The following is an 18,698-nucleotide window of genomic DNA, read 5'->3' as shown; positions in this document are numbered from 1 at the left end:
TTCAGTCTTTTGTGTTTATTTTTTTCATGGCACTTTATGATAAAAACAGATCATTTTATCATTCAGTGTCACATAAACCAAGGCTACAAAAGAATATAAAAATACAAGTTGGATGTTTGTGGTGTCATTTTTACTATCACATTAGACGAGGGTTGTTTGGTGTGACTGGCATCAGCATTTCTTATGGAAAAAAAGAAAAGCAAAAAAAGCATGATTAAACTGGCTAAAAGACGAATGCATTCGGTAAGATCTATCACTTCCAAGCCTGATGCTGCAATATGCAACATATTCATTGTGTTCAGAACCCGCCGCCCCCCTCTAGGGGAGATCCAACTTACAGCAAGTCAAGTCACAATTATAAAAAAAATTTTAAAACTTATATAAGTTATAAAAGATGAACCAGTGGTAAACATGAGACAGTGATGGCTGTGGTCACTTTAAACAAACAAACAAAAACAACGTATTGCACCTTTGACACCTCAATGAGAAGTTGCTCTTGAATTATGAGAAAGATAAAAATTAGCTAAAAAACAAAACAAAAAACTAATTCACACCAACAGCATTCAATGAAAGAATCAGAAAAAGACTGAACTAAAATATAATGAAGACAAATGGAATGCATAAAATACAACAAAACTGTACACAGAGTTAGAAAACAAAGGCATAGTATCATGGTTTATATCACTGAAACACATCAACAAGTCCTTTTGGTGGATGCAGGATTATATTAATCTGGGTAATGCTGTTTCAGGAAGCTTCATGTAGTGTTGTCTAACAAATATCTGTACATGTCTGTGAGCCTGACAACTGCTCAGGACAAGGCACGGACATGAGGAGGCTGCCCAACGTGCACAACTAACACCAGAATGAAGTGAAAAGTCGGGACATTTAAACGATAGGCAATTCAAGGTTCAAGAAATTCCAAGTAGCATATCTGAGTTTACACTTCTTCCAGAAAGACATCAGTTTTCTACAAAGCTGAGAAGACACTATCAGTTCAGTCAAGAGCTGGAACAATGAACAGATTCACTGATGTGTACTTTAAATGTTTCCTGACTCCAGCCTGCTTTTCTTTGCGATATATAACTGCAGATTTTCTATATTTAAGTAGAGTTTTAAAAAAAGTATGAATACAATTAATATCATTAATGTTTTTAAGCGATTTCAGAAATATCACACAGTTACTCAACCTAAAACCCAAATTGATGATTTGCAGCCCTAATTCAGTCAAAATATAGTAAAAAAAAAAAAAAGATCCCGAAAATTGGAGTCGGCAAAGTTACAGTATCACTATGATACCAGCCGGCACTGGGAAGACGGAAGAAATGTGGAACAATTAGAAACAACAGGCTGCAGATACTGGTGTGTCAAACAAGCGACCGCGGGCTTATTGAGCTATGTAGCAGACTATTTCATGCATTCAGTTACTGAGTTGTACACAGTATGGTCCAGTGATGAATAAGGAGAGTATAACAGCCCCCGCAGATGCTGAATTAGCATCCACTTTAAAGCATAAGCACAGAATAATGAAGGAAAGGCTGCTAGCTTCAGCCTTAAAACCTGAGCCTGTTTCTATGAACAGTTACAAAAAAAAAAAAAAAAAAAAAAACTAACTGACCAACGGTGGATTTCTAAGCTGGCAAAAAACTACATAATATCAAAAATGAATATTTAAAAAAAAAAGTCATAAATAAAAGCTATGACATGTTTCAATGGCATCATATTCAAGTATAATCTTGTTAAAGTCCCTGATACTTAGTGGTTCATGTAAACATTTCAGTCATTAACACAGACACAGAACCAACAGTTCAGAAGGCAGCAGCAATTCATATGTACAACACACACCAGCGTTGTGTCTCCTTCACCATGCTGGTCCAGTCACATCAGTTTGTCTTTTAATTCTTTGAGTGGTGCTGGAGAAATTAAAACTTTAGCATGACAAAGCCTGCAGCTTTAACAGAGCCACACGTTCACCTGCATGCGTGAGGGCTCAGCCACAAGGCTCGACTTTGGAGGTGAGAGAGAAAAAAGATGACGAGGGAGGCGGGGATAAAAATAGCGCACGCCTGATCGAGCTGCGGACTTCACCTGCTGCGCACAGAACAATGACTTCTTCGTCCCCTCTGAGGTCTTATGTTGTGAGGAATTCTCAGAGAAGCCCTTCAGCTCATTAGATCAATGTTCAATGACGTGCAGGAGACACAAGTAAAATTTCCACTGACATACAGTCTCTTTGTGCTCTGCCACGTCAGCAACAAGCCTCCATTTCTTTCATCTCTCTGAAATGGTGGCTTAAAAAACAAAAAACAATATCAGCCAAATTTTCTCTATAACATGTTCAATTTTTGGGATTAGTAATTAAAAAAAACAAAAAATAAAACGTCAAGCAGCAAGATATGCTTATCACATACTTTGTCTTCTGTGCACTTCTAAAATTGGCTCAGCTATCACAACTGAGAACAGGCACTGAATGAGGTGGGTGTTGGATCACACGGCTGCTTTCATCTCATTCACAGTGATGACAGTCTCAAAATAACACAGATTTATAAAGTCAGCTCGGAATATAGGGATAAGAATTTCACAGCGCCTCAGTATTTCATGAGGCAGAGGAGCATTTGTCATGTCAGTGTGATGACTTCCACTGGATCTTTCTTGCTTTTGGACCTCTGTTTGCGTCTGAGGCGTCTCTGTGAGAGGGACGAGGGAGCTGGGCAAGCTGAAGCTGTTGCGGTGGCGACGGAGAGAGAGAGGAGGTCTGTAAGTGGGTGTTTGGGGATTTGGAGGTCTCTATCAGCGGACTCCCGTGGGGGTTTGCGTTCCCTCTCCGTCTCCTGGCGTCACCTGTCAAAGCAGCCGGCTGTGAACGTGTGATGAGCCCCTAGGTAGCTCCCACTGTAAGCCATGCTCAGACAATGTCGCGGCTCTCCAGCAAGGGCCATCTGCACAGAAATGGGGCCCTGGAGCGGCAGCCCACGAGTCCCCGGTTGGAGACCTGAGGTTAGGCTTGGGTAGGAGGGGAACACCCCCGCAGGAGTGATGGAGGCAGCCCCAGCTAGAAGACCCATCCTGTGACTCTGAAGAAAGTCCTGAGACATGTTTACCACAGACCCCAAAGCCTGGGACTCAGCTAGTGCCTGCAGCTGGGACAGGGATGGGGAATGCTGAGAAATGTGTGGAAAGCTATCTGGCTGAAAGAGCAGCTGTGGTGTGGAGGAGGTGGAGGAGGCTGGTCTCTGGATGGCTGACACTGGAGAGAGGTGAGAGGTCTGCGGCTGGGACTGCAGAGAGGAGGGCCGGTGAGGAGGTGTGGATTTGGCTTTATTGGCCTCCTTCACATCGTTGTCATGAGCACTAAAAGGGAAAGGCACATATTTCAGTTGTTATCACACCTCCTGCAAAAATGAAATAAATCAAGAAATGTGTGGGTTTGTGCGTCCCTTACAGCAACATCAGCTCAATGCACTGGGTGAGGTGGTCCCATGTGTACCCTGTTAGTAAATGCAAAGCAGTTGTCCAACTTGGAGAAATCTGAAGGCAAATACGAGATGCTGCCACACACGCAGCAGCAACCTGGGATGGCCTGAAACTCAGAAAGGCATGGTCTGTAAAAGAGAAAAAAGATCATCACTCTATGTTCAACACCTGTGTGACACATTAAGTAAAGTACAGTTCACTACCGTCTTTTAAACTCACCCTGCAATGAAACCTCCAGGAAGTAGTGTGTGTATTTCTCCATGAAAGCCTTGGTCTTGGAGAGGGAGGACAGTGGCCAGCCATTGTAGAGGTCGCCCTCCTGCACTGAGGCATGGAGGTAGTAGTCAATAAAGTGGGCGGGTGTGGGCATACACAGATTCCAGCCAAAGGTCTCGAGCAGCAGGAGCTCCATTTTGATCAGATCCTTCTTGTTGAGAACTATGTTTAGGCTGCACATGAACCCCAGAGAGTTCAGCTGCTCCAGTTTGGGGACCCGGTCCTCCTTCTCCTCAAATTTGCCTGCAAAGAAACAAAGATGTAGCGAGGGTGGCTATAAAACTTTAGTTACACCTTCAGACTTTAGAGCCATAAAGACAAAAAAAAAAATAGAAACATCCAATATTTATTTAACTTATGTAACAGTTTACATATGTATTCAAGGAGGCAACCTCTGTATTGCACTTAGCTTGCAAGTTCTCAAAAATATAAAGCATTACACTAATGCAGAAGACTTTTAGCTATGGTTTTTGTGTTATGGGTAAACAAGAAAGTCTTTAACATCTTTAAAAATATATAAAAATATATAAAAAATTTTGTAGGCTTTAATGGATTTATAAAATATGAACCAACTCATTTAAACGGTCATTAGCTGCACCTCTTGTGGTGACAAAAAATGCAATTCATAACTAACATCATCTCATGTACTGAAGAAAAGTAAGTAAGAATGGAAAATGTGAACCAGAATGAGTTGCATCTGTTAAAGGGTGTTTAAAGAATGTTTATTAATTGTTTTCCCTCTTTTTAACAAGATTACCATCATGTGCAGCAGGTTTACGGTTAGCTCTAAAGCAGTTTATTACCTACTAAGAATTTGCAATTAAGTTGGCTACTCCCGAACATCTGGCCATAGAGCAAAGTGATTATACTAATAAGCCCAGGGAGGCTTACAGTGGACCATAAAAGGACTTTCTATGAAAAACACAGTCAGCTCAATCCTCAGTACTTTTGTCCCTTTGTCTCACTCGCAGACATTAGAGAATCGTCATTTTTGGTGAGCCCCCCTCCCTGTCCTAAGACTTCCTGCTTTCCATAGCAACAGCCCTGAGGCCTCTGGGGTCCATGTGACCAATGAAGTGGGGTGTTTATGCCTTTAATCCAAGGGTCCAACAGGCCTCTTCTCAAACATTAAGAATGAGGGCGAGGAGGGGTCGGGTTACACTGATACAGACTCCCTTTAAAGCCTGCAACAAACTGCATGCAGCTTTTACTACTAACTTTCAATGGAAGTTGCTGGCTCTCAAAATCAGAGCTCAATTTTTTTTTAATACTGCTTCTAATTATTGGGAAGAAGCCTTGGATATTTAGCTGTGCAATAAGACACTTTAAATTTAAACAAATGGGTTACGGGATGAAACATAATGTAGCTATAAGCAGTTTTTAAACAAGTATAAGTCCTCCTGTGGACATACAAAAGTGGATCCTAGCAGATAAATTACACCAAAAATATTGTCAATGATTACAACATAATACTCTGCAACAAATGTTTTCATACTGCTTAGACCTGATAAATAGGAACAGATCAAGTTAATACAGTTTAGTCTAATTGAGAAGCACCTAAGAGAAGCATTCAATAAATAAATACATACATAAACACATAAATAAATCAGTACTGTATTACAGACAAAGAAACAGAGAAAAGGTTTCTAAACTAGATTTAATATTTCTTTGGCCCTGGCAACAGGACTGCATGTGATCGTGTTGCCAGGGATCATTTGCAAAAAAATACAGTTAACCCAATAGCTTAACAATAAGCCAATATTAATCTGATTAATGAATTAATTTTTTAATTTTGAGGACCACCAGACTTGCCACGTTTAATAAAGCATATTTATGTCTAAATGTCCGATTTGCTCTCTCTTGCTTTCTTTATAAGGATAGAATTTACATAATATAACATTGAGAATAAAAATTTATTTGCAGACATTTCAATAATCAAAAATACATATTTTTCCTGCCTGGAGACAAAATGTTACCCCATTATATCACGCTGGTAGGATTAAAATGTTACACTTCAGCTTGGCGAAAATATGCATTAATCCGAAAACTCAACGAAAACTCTCTGCAGGAGTAAATCTTCTAATCTAAGACAAGGCCAATGAAACACTGAAAACAGGAGCTTTACTAACCTTTCCCAGCTACAGTTATAAGCAAACAGCAACAATTACCTGATACTGTCATTGTCTTCAACAGACCTCATTTTCATATTTGAGCCCACGTCTAGTAGAGCGTCTTGAGTGTCTTCCTACAAGTATAAATTTTATCACCTATGCTGCAAACCACCATTAAGCAGGGGAAGGAAGAGAGAGGGAATGGGACTGGCAGGCCAACATGCAGGGATGTGGGGGTGAGACAGTAATTAGTAGAGAAGCAGTAATCGTGTCTATCAGGCAGAACAGGAAGCACAAAGAAACAGCGCTGTTTTACAACCACTCAGATTCAGTCCATGGCTCAGTCCACACTTGTCCCATTCTCTCACCCTCATATCCTTTGGATCAGGTCCCCGTCTGCTCCTAGACTGCTATGTCCACACAGACACTGCCATAAAAAGGCATCACTGCCCCCCTATCCCCACATAACCCCAGTCTCTTTGATCCTAAGACACACAAGTCAAGCTCCTTATTGTGTTCTGTGCTTATTCCTTTGGTTTACAACAATGAGTGTCCAAAAATAATCTTCAGTCAAACCTGCCAAACCATAACAAGAGTTTAAACCAGAAACAGGTTTAAGTTAATATCATGGAGATTACAGTGTGTCATTTCAATAAGTGAACACATCATCAAAAAAAAACACAGGATGGTGAATAAATTCACTTTATTCACCCACCCACTCCTCTCCTGCAGTCTGACAGCATCTGAATATAGCAACTTAGTGTCTGAAAGGCCATCCTCGTCATTTACACTTCATATTAAACAAGTCTGAACTACATGCAATCACAGTAACAGATAGGCATGATCAAGATTAGCACATTTCATGCTTCTCTGCGTGCCTCAGCTCACTAGAGAATAACCCTTAACAGCCATAACATATACATAATAAGAGTGTCTCTCACCAACTCGGTTTCTGATTTGCAATAAGATTAAGACATTCTTGTATGATGCATTGCTGCCATTCCCAGTACACGAGAGCATGTTTCAAGAGGCTGTGTGAGGAAGGGTTCGACTGTCTAAGCTAAACACATACTGTGATACTGTGCTTAGTGGCGATGACAGAGTCCTCCTCTTGAACAAAAAAGTTTAATTATACTTCACTAGATTTGACACACACTTGCAGCAGCAAGTCTTTTTCATGTGTGGCAAATACAGTGTAACATAGCTCTCTCTCCATCACAGACATGGGTGGGTCTGAGGAATCTTGTTCTGAATGACAGAAAGCCTGCACCATGACAGAAAGATGAAATCAGAAAGCCTACAACTAAGAGTACAAGTAGCTCCTGGTTCTATTAATTCTGAAGTACAATAAATCAGACCAGTTACCATTTGGAAATGTTATCTAAAAGAGCACTAAAAATGTAACTATACATTATCCAGCCATCTATTCATAGCTTTTTCTGATTAACTAGCTTTAATTAAGTTAAATATTGAAAAATAGCCAATGGGTTCCTCAAAATTGAAAGATGTTGTTCCCAAATTTCACATTTTTATCCAAACAGCAATCAAAAATGAAAACGTATATAATTTCCTCTAACAGAAGGCTTAAGTCATTTTCACACATACAGTGCGGCCAGGAACTATTTTTGAGATTAACAGGTGGAGCGGTGGTGGATCGGACATTAAACAAACTTCATGTTTCCAGCAGAAACTCTGTGACATCAGAATACCATTTCTAAGATTTCTAGGATCATAGTTTTTGTTCCTCCTACAACGGCACCTAAAATCTAACACTGCTTTCCAGGAGCCAATGGACAAGATGAACTACCGTAAGAAAATTACTTTAGACTAATTTGAGACATTTTTCTTAAAATACTATTTAAATCGTTGATTACTTACCTAAACTGTTGTTATATAAAATTGTTGTTAAATAATAAATATCCAGAGCTAAATAGCATTATAGAGTCATTTCCGTCTGTTTTAAAAAATTAAAAACAAAATCAAATGTGCAAAACCGTATATAGCACTACACTGTTAAATCCACAAGTGTACACAAACCAGTACTAATGATACATACAATCATACAAGTACTAATCACAGTGTTTGGCTTTGTAAATTGTATCATATCTACTCACTGCTATTTTATTGGGATAACAGTGTGCCGTTTCACTGTTGCCAGTATGAAAGAGATGATGCATTCCTCTCCTGTGAGTTCAGCTCACCTGGAATGCAGACGGCTACATGATTGTATCTCAAGTCAGTAAGGAGTATAGAGTGACACTCCAAGGGTTTTATTTAAAAGCTTTCTTTTTCATCTAAACCATGTACTTCTCCATACAGAGCAACTACAAGACACCTATTATTTCTCACAGAACACACTGGTGATAATAATGATGAGAAAATGTGGAGCAAGTTGTTAAAAATATTCAGACTTAATGATGTGTGTCACAGGTTAAGGTTAGGAAGAGGTAAGACCAGGATGCAAGGCTTCCTCCCAGGTGTGTCATTTGAAAAATGGGAGTTGGGGGTGGAGATGGAAAGCAGTTTAGAGTGATAGGGGCTGTTAGAAAACCTGATAGTTGTACTCTCACATACACAGGACTCATTTTCTGTTTCACTCCATTTTGCTGACAATGTGCAACTCTACCAGTTTTTGATCAGCCTTCAAACTTTCTTCACCTGGTAGTTCTCCACCACATCTAAAACTATTAAAGCATCTTTCCAGATTTCTTGGTGAAAATCTAAATATATATTTGAAAAAGGACACATTAAACCAGAAGCCCTGAATGACAAAAAAAAAGACTTTATACACAACAAAGCTTCAGATAAATCGACCAACAGCCCTGTGGTACATGTGAATGACTTCCCAAACAGGATTTCTTACTGCTATCAATTAATGCTGATAATCTCTCATAAATAAAGCTCACCCTGCTTTCTCTCTTCAACTTGACAGCCATGAAGGAATTTCCCCTGTTCTTTAAACACAATGTATTTGTCGATTCATCTTTCATTGGCAGGGAAAAATTGGTCACAGCTCCATCACAGAACCTCTGTGTTGACACCCCAGGTTCTGCCAGCTCTTACAATGTAGGCCTGGGCCGACCCTGACCCCTGATGCTGAATGGTTGGGTGAGCGGGGAGAAACTGAGAAGACTCAGTCCTGCGCGTGTGTGTGTGTGTGTGTGTGTGTGTGTGTGTGTGTGTGTGTGTGTGTGAGATTGTGTGGGGGGGATTCAGAGACTGACTGTGTGAAATGCCATGCAGTATGTGTGGTGACACAGGTAGTTCGTGGGGAGTTTCAGGCATTGCACAACAAAACACAAAATTCGACTAAATATTGACATTTGCCTGCAGTTGGGGGTTATAATTATAAAAAAAGATCTCAAACAAAAAGATGAACTGCCACATCTGTTTATGGATATTTTTAATAACATTTTCAAGAAAACTTGTGGAACCGTTCAATCAGAATCACATATTTGGACAGAGAGGGAAGTGGGTCCCCTATTAATCAACATTTTAGGGTACCCCACCGAGTGGTTCAGTTCTAACATGTCCCATTTTGCAGGCTACCACCTCTCCCTCCCTTTCTACCCTGTTTAACATCAGCAGTCAACCTGCCTTTGAAGTACCGCTCCACTCATTTCCCAACCCCCTCAGGGATGTGGGAGTGCTTTTTACTGGCTATCCTGTCCCAGGACTGGCTCTCTCTGCCCGACCCTGACAAGGTGAAAGAACGAGGAGGAAACAGAGCCAGCAGCAGCAGAAGGTAAAGGGACATTACCAGAACAAGCCAGTTTTATGTCTGTGTGTTGGTGGTAGTAGTGGCAGACTTTTAATGGCAAACTCTGAAATGGATCAGACATGAATGTGGATTTTAATGAGGTGACCACAAGAAAGGACTCGGTGGGTTTATCACAAGGTTGCCACAGCAACCATGTCCTCTTTTAGTGACATTAGCTTACGGCAAATCTCTACCATACACACACACAAACACACGCCTGCACACACACAACAGCCTGCACACACAACAACCTCCACCCCTTGGAGTGTGCTCCCCTCCCCCTCTATGGGAAGGGTCTGGCTGGCTGGCTGGCTGGCTGGCCTGCTTGCATTGACTGGCTTTTGTTTGAGGCCTGACTCGGAGAGCATATGGCAGGTGCCCCTCGGCACACAGTTCCTCCCCACCCCCGGGCTCCGACGCCTATGTAAGTGCACGCTGTAGTCTCTTTAGTTGTGCCATTTCACAGGATGCTCTTTTCTTGTAGAATCAGAAGACTTTATTTATCCCCAAGGGGCAATTAACAAACAACAGAGCAGCATAACGTTGAAGATAAGGACAATAAGAACAGGCAATAAGAGTTGTAGGGCTCATGGAACAAAATATATGAAAACCACCTTCAGCGAGAGCTTGTAACTGAGATTCACTCAGGAGAGTTCACCTGTCCTGATCAGAAAAAAAATGTCAACAAGACTGATGTATCACTGCAGGACTTCAACACAACAGATACTTAATTCTGAGGGAATATATTGGCTTTCTTCTCAAAATAAAAATCAGCAGTCAATAAACCTCATTTCCACTTACTCTGTTTATAAAAAACTGACCATAACCTTACTACCACAAATGAAGAGGAGCTCATCCTTGCGCAAACACAAGCACTCACAAGTTCCCACAAAAAACACAGATATAATGGAGAAACAGGATTAGGCAGTGACTGCTGAGAAGTATGAAAGAGGTACTGATTAATTAACAGAGTTTGAAAGCCAGGAGAGTTTAAAGAAAGACAATGTATGTGCCTGTCAAAGCCAGTCAGTGAGACCTGGGGAGGTTGTTCAATAACTAGGCCAGATTCCAAGGCACAGATGAAAACCCGAGACAACTTTGATTGAAATGCACTTTCAAGCCCTCATCAATCATGACAGAGACTCCCTCAAGTCCTGGAGGAGTGAGAACAGAGAGGAGAGCAAGAGAAAGCCTTAGTATCTGAAAGCCACAATCAAAAGATTTTTTTTTAAATTGATTAATTATTAGTGATTAGAAGGATAACCTCTTTCCAGGTTGAGTTGATAATAATTATATCACTAAATTAACAAACTCACAAAGCTATTCTTGGATTCTCAGGAGATTGATTTAAAAAAAAAAAAAAAAAAACTCTTTCAAGTCTTATATTCAAATTTATCACACCACAGAGACAAAGCGGCATGTATGCGACTCCATACACACACACACACACACACACACACACACACACACACACAAACTGAGCCCTCCCAAGTGAACGGGCCCCGTTCCAGACTCTTACTCTGACAGCATCATTAGTCTAATTACCCATGATGCCAAGGGCTACATTAACGTACAGAAATCCTCACAGTCTGTTAATCACCAGACAGGCATACAGACACTAATAACTACCACACAACCTACACCCTGAATCTGCACTAGGGGGGAGGGGGGGATGTTGATTAACACACCTGCTTTACACAAAACAAAAAGAAACATTTTTTGACTTCAGAGCAGAAAAGCAAATTGTTACTAATCAAACTAAACCACTACTTCACTCACTTTTGCAGAAACAAAGACAACTTGAAAATCGATGCAACTACAACCAAAGCATTCACATCTGTGCACACTGATGCATTTTTAATAAGTTTGGAAGAACAAAGGAATTCTGTGATGGAAAACATCCCTCTATTAGCAGGCTCAAATCACAGCTGGATTTGGTCTTTGTAAGTGTTTGCTGACAATAAGAAAGCACACAATATCTCCATATTTTCTCTGCTGATCACAGCAGAAAATTGCCATTAGAGAGTGAACAACTAATGGTAGTAAATTAGATTTGTATTGGGATGTTGGGTAAGCTGGAATTTGCAATCAATTAAATGAGTTTTGTTTTTTTAAACAAAATGTTTTGCAGCTTTAATTAGAGGACATTTTAACCTCAGAAAGTGCAACACTAGTTCATCTCAGGCTCAAACTGAAGTAGCCACTCAGATCATATTACAACTAGCATCAAAGACAGAGATAAAGTTCTGCAGGCATGATCATAATCCCAACGGTTTCTCAAAAACAATGGAACCATCATGCTGTCACATTGGAAACCTGGTTTTATCTTAAACCAACACATTGAACAGTAAACTGTCAATACGGTTCAGTTAGAAGGTGGAGCTGGAAGGGGAAAAAGCATCTCTAGAGTGTAACTCAAAATAGCTTAGTTGCAGGAAGTGTTTCACCTTGTGCCATCTGTGCACAAACCACAGTCAAAGCATTTCTTTTAGCACAACAGACTCACAGTGCAACCATTGTGTAGTTACAAGATGACATATAACACTTTTTAAGATGAAAACATAAACCTTAACCTGAGTAAAGGTTCCTATCAGATTAAAGCTTAAGAAAACCATTTAGAACATCAATTAAAACTTTCATCTACAAAAAAAAAAAAGAGTTTTAAGAAAGAAAATCACCATCATGCTTCTTAATATGTTCATATGGTCCTTTTTATGTTAGAAGACACAAGCGAAAAAGCACCACGACCAAGCGGTTTTTTTTTTTTACATTTACTGCTCTAAAACACAGAGTATCAAAAAACACAGATCCAAACAGCCATGGCTTCATAAATAAACTAATTCCAATCAACTTGAAGAGTGGGGCTAACTTGTGAAAGATAGAGAAACCTTGTTCTCCAACACGAACAGCAGCCCATTTATTACCTGTGTGATAACACGTTCAGCTATCAAGAGGTGTGAAATGACCTCTAATCCATTTAAAAGCATGATGGGATTATTTTGAGATTACATGTAAGGATTTTATCAAGGAAAATATTTTTTAAATGCCTGGAATATAGAAAAAGCATGGGGCAAGTTTTGAGAAAATAAAAAGCTGATTCTGAACTTACTAGCTAGCAGCAGACAGGACAGAGCAATGATGTAGAGCTGCCTGACAGCCACGTCATAGTGGTCCATGAACAAGTCCAGCAGGTAGACTGCCAAGTGACGTGCTGTAGGACATAGCTGGTAGCGATTACTCAGGATGGCCAACAAGTCTGCAAAGTACCGTCGCATGCCAATCTGGGGAGAATGGGCCCGGTAGGCCGGCAACTTCAGCTCCTGAAGAGAGAAAAGATAACAGGGATGTTAATGACGGGGTGTAAGAGGAACAGGGTGGGCAGGAAGCAGTGATGAAAAAGCATGCGGGTCGAAAAGAATATGCATAATAATGGTGAGCCATGCTGACTAGATTCACTACTGTCAGGAGAGTGGTGGGTATGATACTCATATTAAGAAAGGAAATTATTTTTATACCAAAAACTCTTGATTATGATTCAACCCTGGATCCGTTTCATTTAATTCACCATTGGAGCAGAAAACTGGAGCTAATCTGGGTCATTGCAGGGGTCTCTGAACAAAGGGGTGAGGGTTTGTGTGTGATGAGTTGTGTATGTGGTATGGGGAGGGAAGGGGAGGGCCTCCAGTGGAGGTTGAGTGGTAGATAGGATTAGGTTTCACCCCTAGCCCATCTCCTATTCATGTTCAATTAGCTGCATGTGTTTCAAAGTGGAATGAAGACACTTGGGGGCATTTGCATTGAATCAGCATTGAGTATCTTCCCAATCAGCTACAGAAAACTGGAGAGAGACCAAGTTTCTAGTTTCAAAACCTGCCTCGGAGTAAGAAATAGGAGACATTTGGAACTGCATGTACACAGAACAGCTATTCCCCCTGAATTCATGATACTAATACTCGAATATGTTTTTATGTTTTTTTGGATGCATAAAAACAAGGGCTTTGGGATTTGATAAGAGATCAAGGATTGGCAGATTAATCTCTTTAGCGCCAGCAAGGAGTCCTTAAAATAAAGGAAAAATATCCACATTATGTCGGGACTGCTGTTCAAGAATATCCCATAGCTTAGGTTGGATCAAATCGTCCAATCTAACTAGTAATCAGTTGTTATATATCCACAAACCACTGCCTTCCATTCTTGTTTATCATTCTTCCATTAAAATAAATCACAAATTGGAGGGCAGCAGCTAAAAAACCTGGCAGATCAGCCAATACTAGTATCAACCGTTTCTCTGAAATGCACTGATGGAAATGTGTACTATTATAGCCGACACGCTGCACAAAAATTATTTGCTGTGAATGCAAAACTTTAAAAAAAAAGTCTTCAGACTGGCACTTCAGTGGAATTCAAAAATAAGCAGTACCCCCTACCAAATCAACATAGCAACACCAACCCCCGGTGCCATGACCTATCATATCAGCCAGTCCTCCCCAAACTCTGCTCCATCTGTCTGTCTCGGGGTACAAGGGCAGCAGGAGAATGGGGGTGGATGTGAAAAGAAGGGAGGGCTCTGGGGGGGTCTGCGAGGAGTGCAGAGGAGCCTTTGTGGGGGATCCGCACCATAATTAAGGATTCCACAGCTGCCTACTGATTTGCATGTCTGATAATTTGCCACATGCTACACACCACCGCTATCTCCCACATCAGGGCATTATCGCTGCAGCACACATCATTAAGGCTGGATGAGACTGTGGGGGTAAAGGCGCCATGCAGGAAATGTGAAGACCGCGTGAGGGCCTTTTTACGCACGGTTCTGACACTGACTCACCAATCTTTTCCATTACAGGTTTATGGAAATTTACTATTTCTGAAGACATAAAACAACCAAGCAACTGACAATTATTTTATTTTTTGGGGGGAAAAAAAGATTTACTCTAGATTTTAAATGAGTTGTTCTGTTTAGAGAAATGTCAGCTTTCAAGTCATCTAAAAGCAGCATTCTTTTTTCATCTGGCATGGTTAATGATCCATAAGTTAAACAGTCATTTCAGCATAAAAACAGTTTAGTCTTGAGAACAAAATCTGAAATCTTGAGGTCTGTTCAAATTCAAATGAAAGTCTTATGGTCATTTATTACATGTAATCGGGGGATAACAGTGTACCCATGCTTCAATTTGCATTATCTGGTTTAATCCTCTTTATTGTACTATTATTACTTAACTTGATTCTTATCTACTTTTACTACTTAAAACCCAATGTGATTTTCTATGATCTATTGGCTTTCCTATATATCTTTTATTCCCAATATGGCCTAGGTAAAGGAATGATTGTAAAGAAATTCCCAATTTTCTTTGAAACAACTGTAGTGCGTTTCTACATGAAGACATCTAGTGGTATCTGCGATCTTGTGTGGATGACCAAGACTCCTGTGAATTTGGGTAAAAGATTCAAGTCCATGGCAAGAAAAAAAATGTATAAAAAAAAACAAAAAAAAAAAAAACACTACAACTGTCTACAAATCAGTCGCCTGATCAAAATAATTTAGAAACTGAGAAAAACCTGCTTTGAAACTGTCTAACTCACTGCAGTACAACACAGGCAGGTTTGCACAGCATCCACCAGGTATTCCTGTATTGTAACTTTAGATCATTTAGTGCTGCATATCATACTGTGGTGAAAACAGTTGCTTTAGATTTGACTAGAAACACTTGAGACGGACAGCATGTCTCTCATTGTCACAGATGAGAAAAGAGTGGGCGTGTTGTTTTGTTTCCAGCTCTGCATAAAGACTTTCAGTGTAATTGACAGCTCACTCTGAGTCAGACACTGTCCAGCATGCGTAAACTGATTCAAATGCTATGTAAGCGTGTGACTCATTACATGCAGCTCACAACCACCCGATACGCTACACTCCTCATTCTACACACATTCTTGCGATTTGTGGCACATTTAAGATACCTGATCTTCTAAACCTGAGCTCCATCACTATGAAGATGAAAATGCCAGCAAAGTGACAGATGTCTCCATTAAAGTGACACATGGGGAAGAAATATGATCACGCTCTGAGGTTAATTAAGATGTTCTCAATTAATGAGCCTTAAATCCTCCATGTAATCTAATTTAGACTATGTTTAAATAGACAGCAGGACCGGGTAATTATATTTTCCTCGCAACATTACATCTTGTCGTGGAATATCAATACAGCTCAGGGTCTGATTCAAATGCGTGCCACAACTGCTCAAAAAAAGAAAAATTACTTTTAACATTTTCTTCTGAAAATCAATAGTAATCACTTGGTCTTTAGAACAAGGCAAAGGGTGCAATTAAAAAATTAAAACTAAACACTTATAATCCATTTGAGTAACAAATTTTGGCAAAGCTGCAGTTGAGAGTTTAACATCAGTGTTTGTTGACTCACTGTTAATCACTTTAATTCACGGATTTGATTAGGCAGAAGTAAAACTGTCAATGTTTGCTGGCGTTTTTCTAGATTTCCTCTGAGCTGGTGATAAAGATAAGCACTGCACTGCAGTGTGTAGCAAGTTTTTTTTTTGTTTGTTTTTTTTAATTCACAGACACTGTTGATTTTGGCCTCACTGTTTGAAAATGTCAGCTGCAAAAGCCTAGTGCTGTGAGGAGAGGTGGGGGGTTACTGTTTTTAAAGGTGAATTTAAGTTATCCTAAGCGCAAGCAGTCAGAAGAAGGTCGGCAAAATAAAACTTCCTGTTAAAACAGAGCTTAGTTCAGACAAACTCACCTTAATGCGGAGGGACTGATGGATATCTGCAGCTAACTGATCCTTCCACCATTCCAGCTCCCTCTCCATCTTTCCTAGTTTTACCTGCTGAAAGCAAAATCAGACAAAGTTCAGGTACTTGAAGAAAGAAGCAAGGCCAAGCCAGTATAGCCACCACACTGAAAGTTGAGACTATTTTTACCACATGAGAGGAAAGAAAGCAAAGCTGAATTTAAGTCTTTCTACAACTGTTCTCTTTAATTTAAAATGTAGGATTAGTAAGCTAGCTGTTTTGTTCTCGTTGACAGTAAAAAATAAATAAATAAATACCCTTTCGAGGAATGCGTTTTTGATAAAGTTTTTAAACACCTTTATCTCGCTGCACAGGTCTATTTCCCCGCATAGGCCATTTTCTGTGTTCGGAAACCTAATGGCTCGGTTAAATGCCCCCTTCGACCATGCTGTAGGTCAGTCTCATCAAAGCAGCCTTCCATAAAATCTCATTTTTTAACGTGGTTGTTCATCGCGAAGGCAAATCACCAACCAGTCCTACATTTCAGTTATGACTGAAGGCGATTCTACACCACGAGACTGCGGCCAAACAGACGGGCTTTAAGTTAACTGTGCCCACCAGGCTCAGAAATACTGAGCTCATCACAAACTCAGATTATTTTTCCGGCAATCAGCAACAAAGAAAACTTTTTCTTTCTTTTTTTAGTCTTGGTAGTTATCGCCTGTTTCACTCACCGCTCCGTCGGGAATGCCCCCCAGACCCCTTTGTCTCAGTCCGACATCCTGAACGACAGAACTCCGCTACGGCTCAACTTTGAGTAAGACCTCTTTTTGTCGGCGAAAAAACAAAGTTAATAACACAAAACAGAGTAGGTGCCACCGTTAAATCCCACCGACAGGCCTTCGGGTTCCCCGTTTCCCCCAAACTGTTCACACTTTTCCGAGAGAAACCACTGAGCCGTTTTCTCTCCGGTGGCTTCGCTGTTAACAAAGTAGCCTCTTCGGCTCAGCCAGCTGCTACTGTTGGCCTACAGAGCTCGTGCGCTAGACGTGAGGTTCCTCCCCCAGCCTGGGAATTGTAGTCTTTAAAGGTCACCGCTAGAACTACAAACGGCTACAGTTCAGCAAAGGATCTCATTTCATTTATTTAATATACAAAATGTTAACGAATGCATATTATATTATATTATATTATATTATATTATATTATATTATATTATATTATATTATATTATATTATATTAAACATTTACCTATCTTTTAAGACAGAAATCCCAGACAGTATTCCCTTTGAGCAAGAATTCCAGTGATTTTGGAAGTGCTGTTATTGAAGTTGTCTATTTTAATGCTATCAAGTGTGAGAGCTAACTGTTCAGTCCAGTGAAGAAGTATCTGACCCCTTTCTTTCTTTCTTTCTTTCTTTCTTTCTTTCTTTCTTTCTTTCTTTCTTTCTTTCTTAATGATCTGAAACATGTAAATATGACAAATATAAAACAATAAGAAATAGAGAAATTTGCAAATAATTGTCACAGCACTGTATCCCTGACTCTAAGCTTTTCCCCTGTATCAGTACCAAAAAACACAACAATACACAGGCTTCAACAGCCTTTATAAACTGTTTATCTGGCACAAGATTTATGCTAACAATTATCTTAAACTGCAAGATATAAAGAGCTTGTGTGTGCTTCTTAAAAACATTGGTTGAATGCTTTGAGCTAAATGATCCCCAAGTAAATGCTGGAACCCGGGGAACCACAAAAGCAGTGAAGCAGATACTGTGCTTTCAGTATGGTATCTGTTTGAATTAGTTTAGGGGAAGGAATAGGATATGGTCTATTTGTACTTTTACATAAGCACAAGTTTAAATGCAGAATTGCATTTCTTCCCTGAAGTATCATAGGTTATGGATACTTTAGTTAAGTAACACATTAGATCAAGTGTGATTAATTGCTTCCATGTGTGATGTGAATACCCACAGATGACTTTGAGACATTTGAGTATAAAACCCCAGTTAAAAATCCCCCTGTGGTCCATGAAATGGTGATGAACGGCCTCTAAAAGTAAAGAAACACAGGAGGTGCAGCATGTTCTTGTGTTTCTCCAATCCTTTGTCTCCTTAATGTAGTCTGTCATTGTCCTGTATTCGGTAACACTTTACAGTATGGCCCATGACTAATTAAATGGAATTGCAGTGGAATGTAGTTTATTTGAAATTACAATGTAATTATATTTACCTACAAATACTTGAAGTGAGGTAAGGGGGGAAAAGTGTTTTGGGTTGTTTTTTTTTACAGAAAACAAAGAAGTATTTATACTGTAAATACATTTAATT

At 39.9% G+C, this 18,698-nt stretch overlaps 1 protein-coding gene across 2 annotated transcripts; it reads right to left on the bottom strand.

Moving 5' to 3' along the window:
* ccnjl (cyclin J-like) lies at positions 1–17,378 on the bottom strand. 2 transcript variants are annotated; one of them, XM_085477422.1, is made up of 6 exons: positions 17,102–17,378; positions 16,376–16,462; positions 12,731–12,941; positions 3,694–3,993; positions 3,443–3,602; positions 1–3,351 (listed from the first exon to the last, which is right to left on the bottom strand). In XM_085477422.1, exons 2-6 carry the CDS (start codon positions 16,442–16,444, stop codon positions 2,838–2,840), a joined length of 1,254 nt encoding a protein of 417 aa, XP_085333548.1. In that variant the 5' UTR covers positions 16,445–16,462; positions 17,102–17,378; the 3' UTR covers positions 1–2,837. The 2 variants fall into 2 exon arrangements, with proteins under 2 accessions (XP_085333548.1, XP_085333555.1); XM_085477429.1 differs by having other exon boundaries at positions 16,376–16,459.
* Between the last annotated feature and the right edge of the window lie 1,320 nt (positions 17,379–18,698).

The sequence above is a fragment of the Copadichromis virginalis genome, linkage group LG2 (genome assembly GCF_057382275.1).
Source record: "Copadichromis virginalis isolate Kocher_CV1m ecotype Utaka linkage group LG2, C_Virginalis_male_GT1.1, whole genome shotgun sequence".
Taxonomy (NCBI): domain Eukaryota; kingdom Metazoa; phylum Chordata; class Actinopteri; order Cichliformes; family Cichlidae; genus Copadichromis; species Copadichromis virginalis.
The sequence above is the reverse complement of the archived record's forward strand: the minus strand, read 5'-3'. Positions and strand labels throughout refer to the sequence as shown.

Excerpts from the sequence above, each read along its gene's own strand:
- ccnjl (XM_085477422.1), bottom strand. The coding sequence starts at position 16,444 with ATGGAGAGGGAGCTGGAATGGTGGAAGGATCAGTTAGCTGCAGATATC. Across the intron at positions 3,994-12,730 it reads GTCCTGTCTGCTGCTAGCTA|GCAAATTTGAGGAGAAGGAG; the intron begins GTAAGTTCAGAA and ends GTTTCTTTGCAG. Across the intron at positions 3,603-3,693 it reads CCTGGAGGTTTCATTGCAGG|ACCATGCCTTTCTGAGTTTC; the intron begins GTGAGTTTAAAA and ends TCTCTTTTACAG.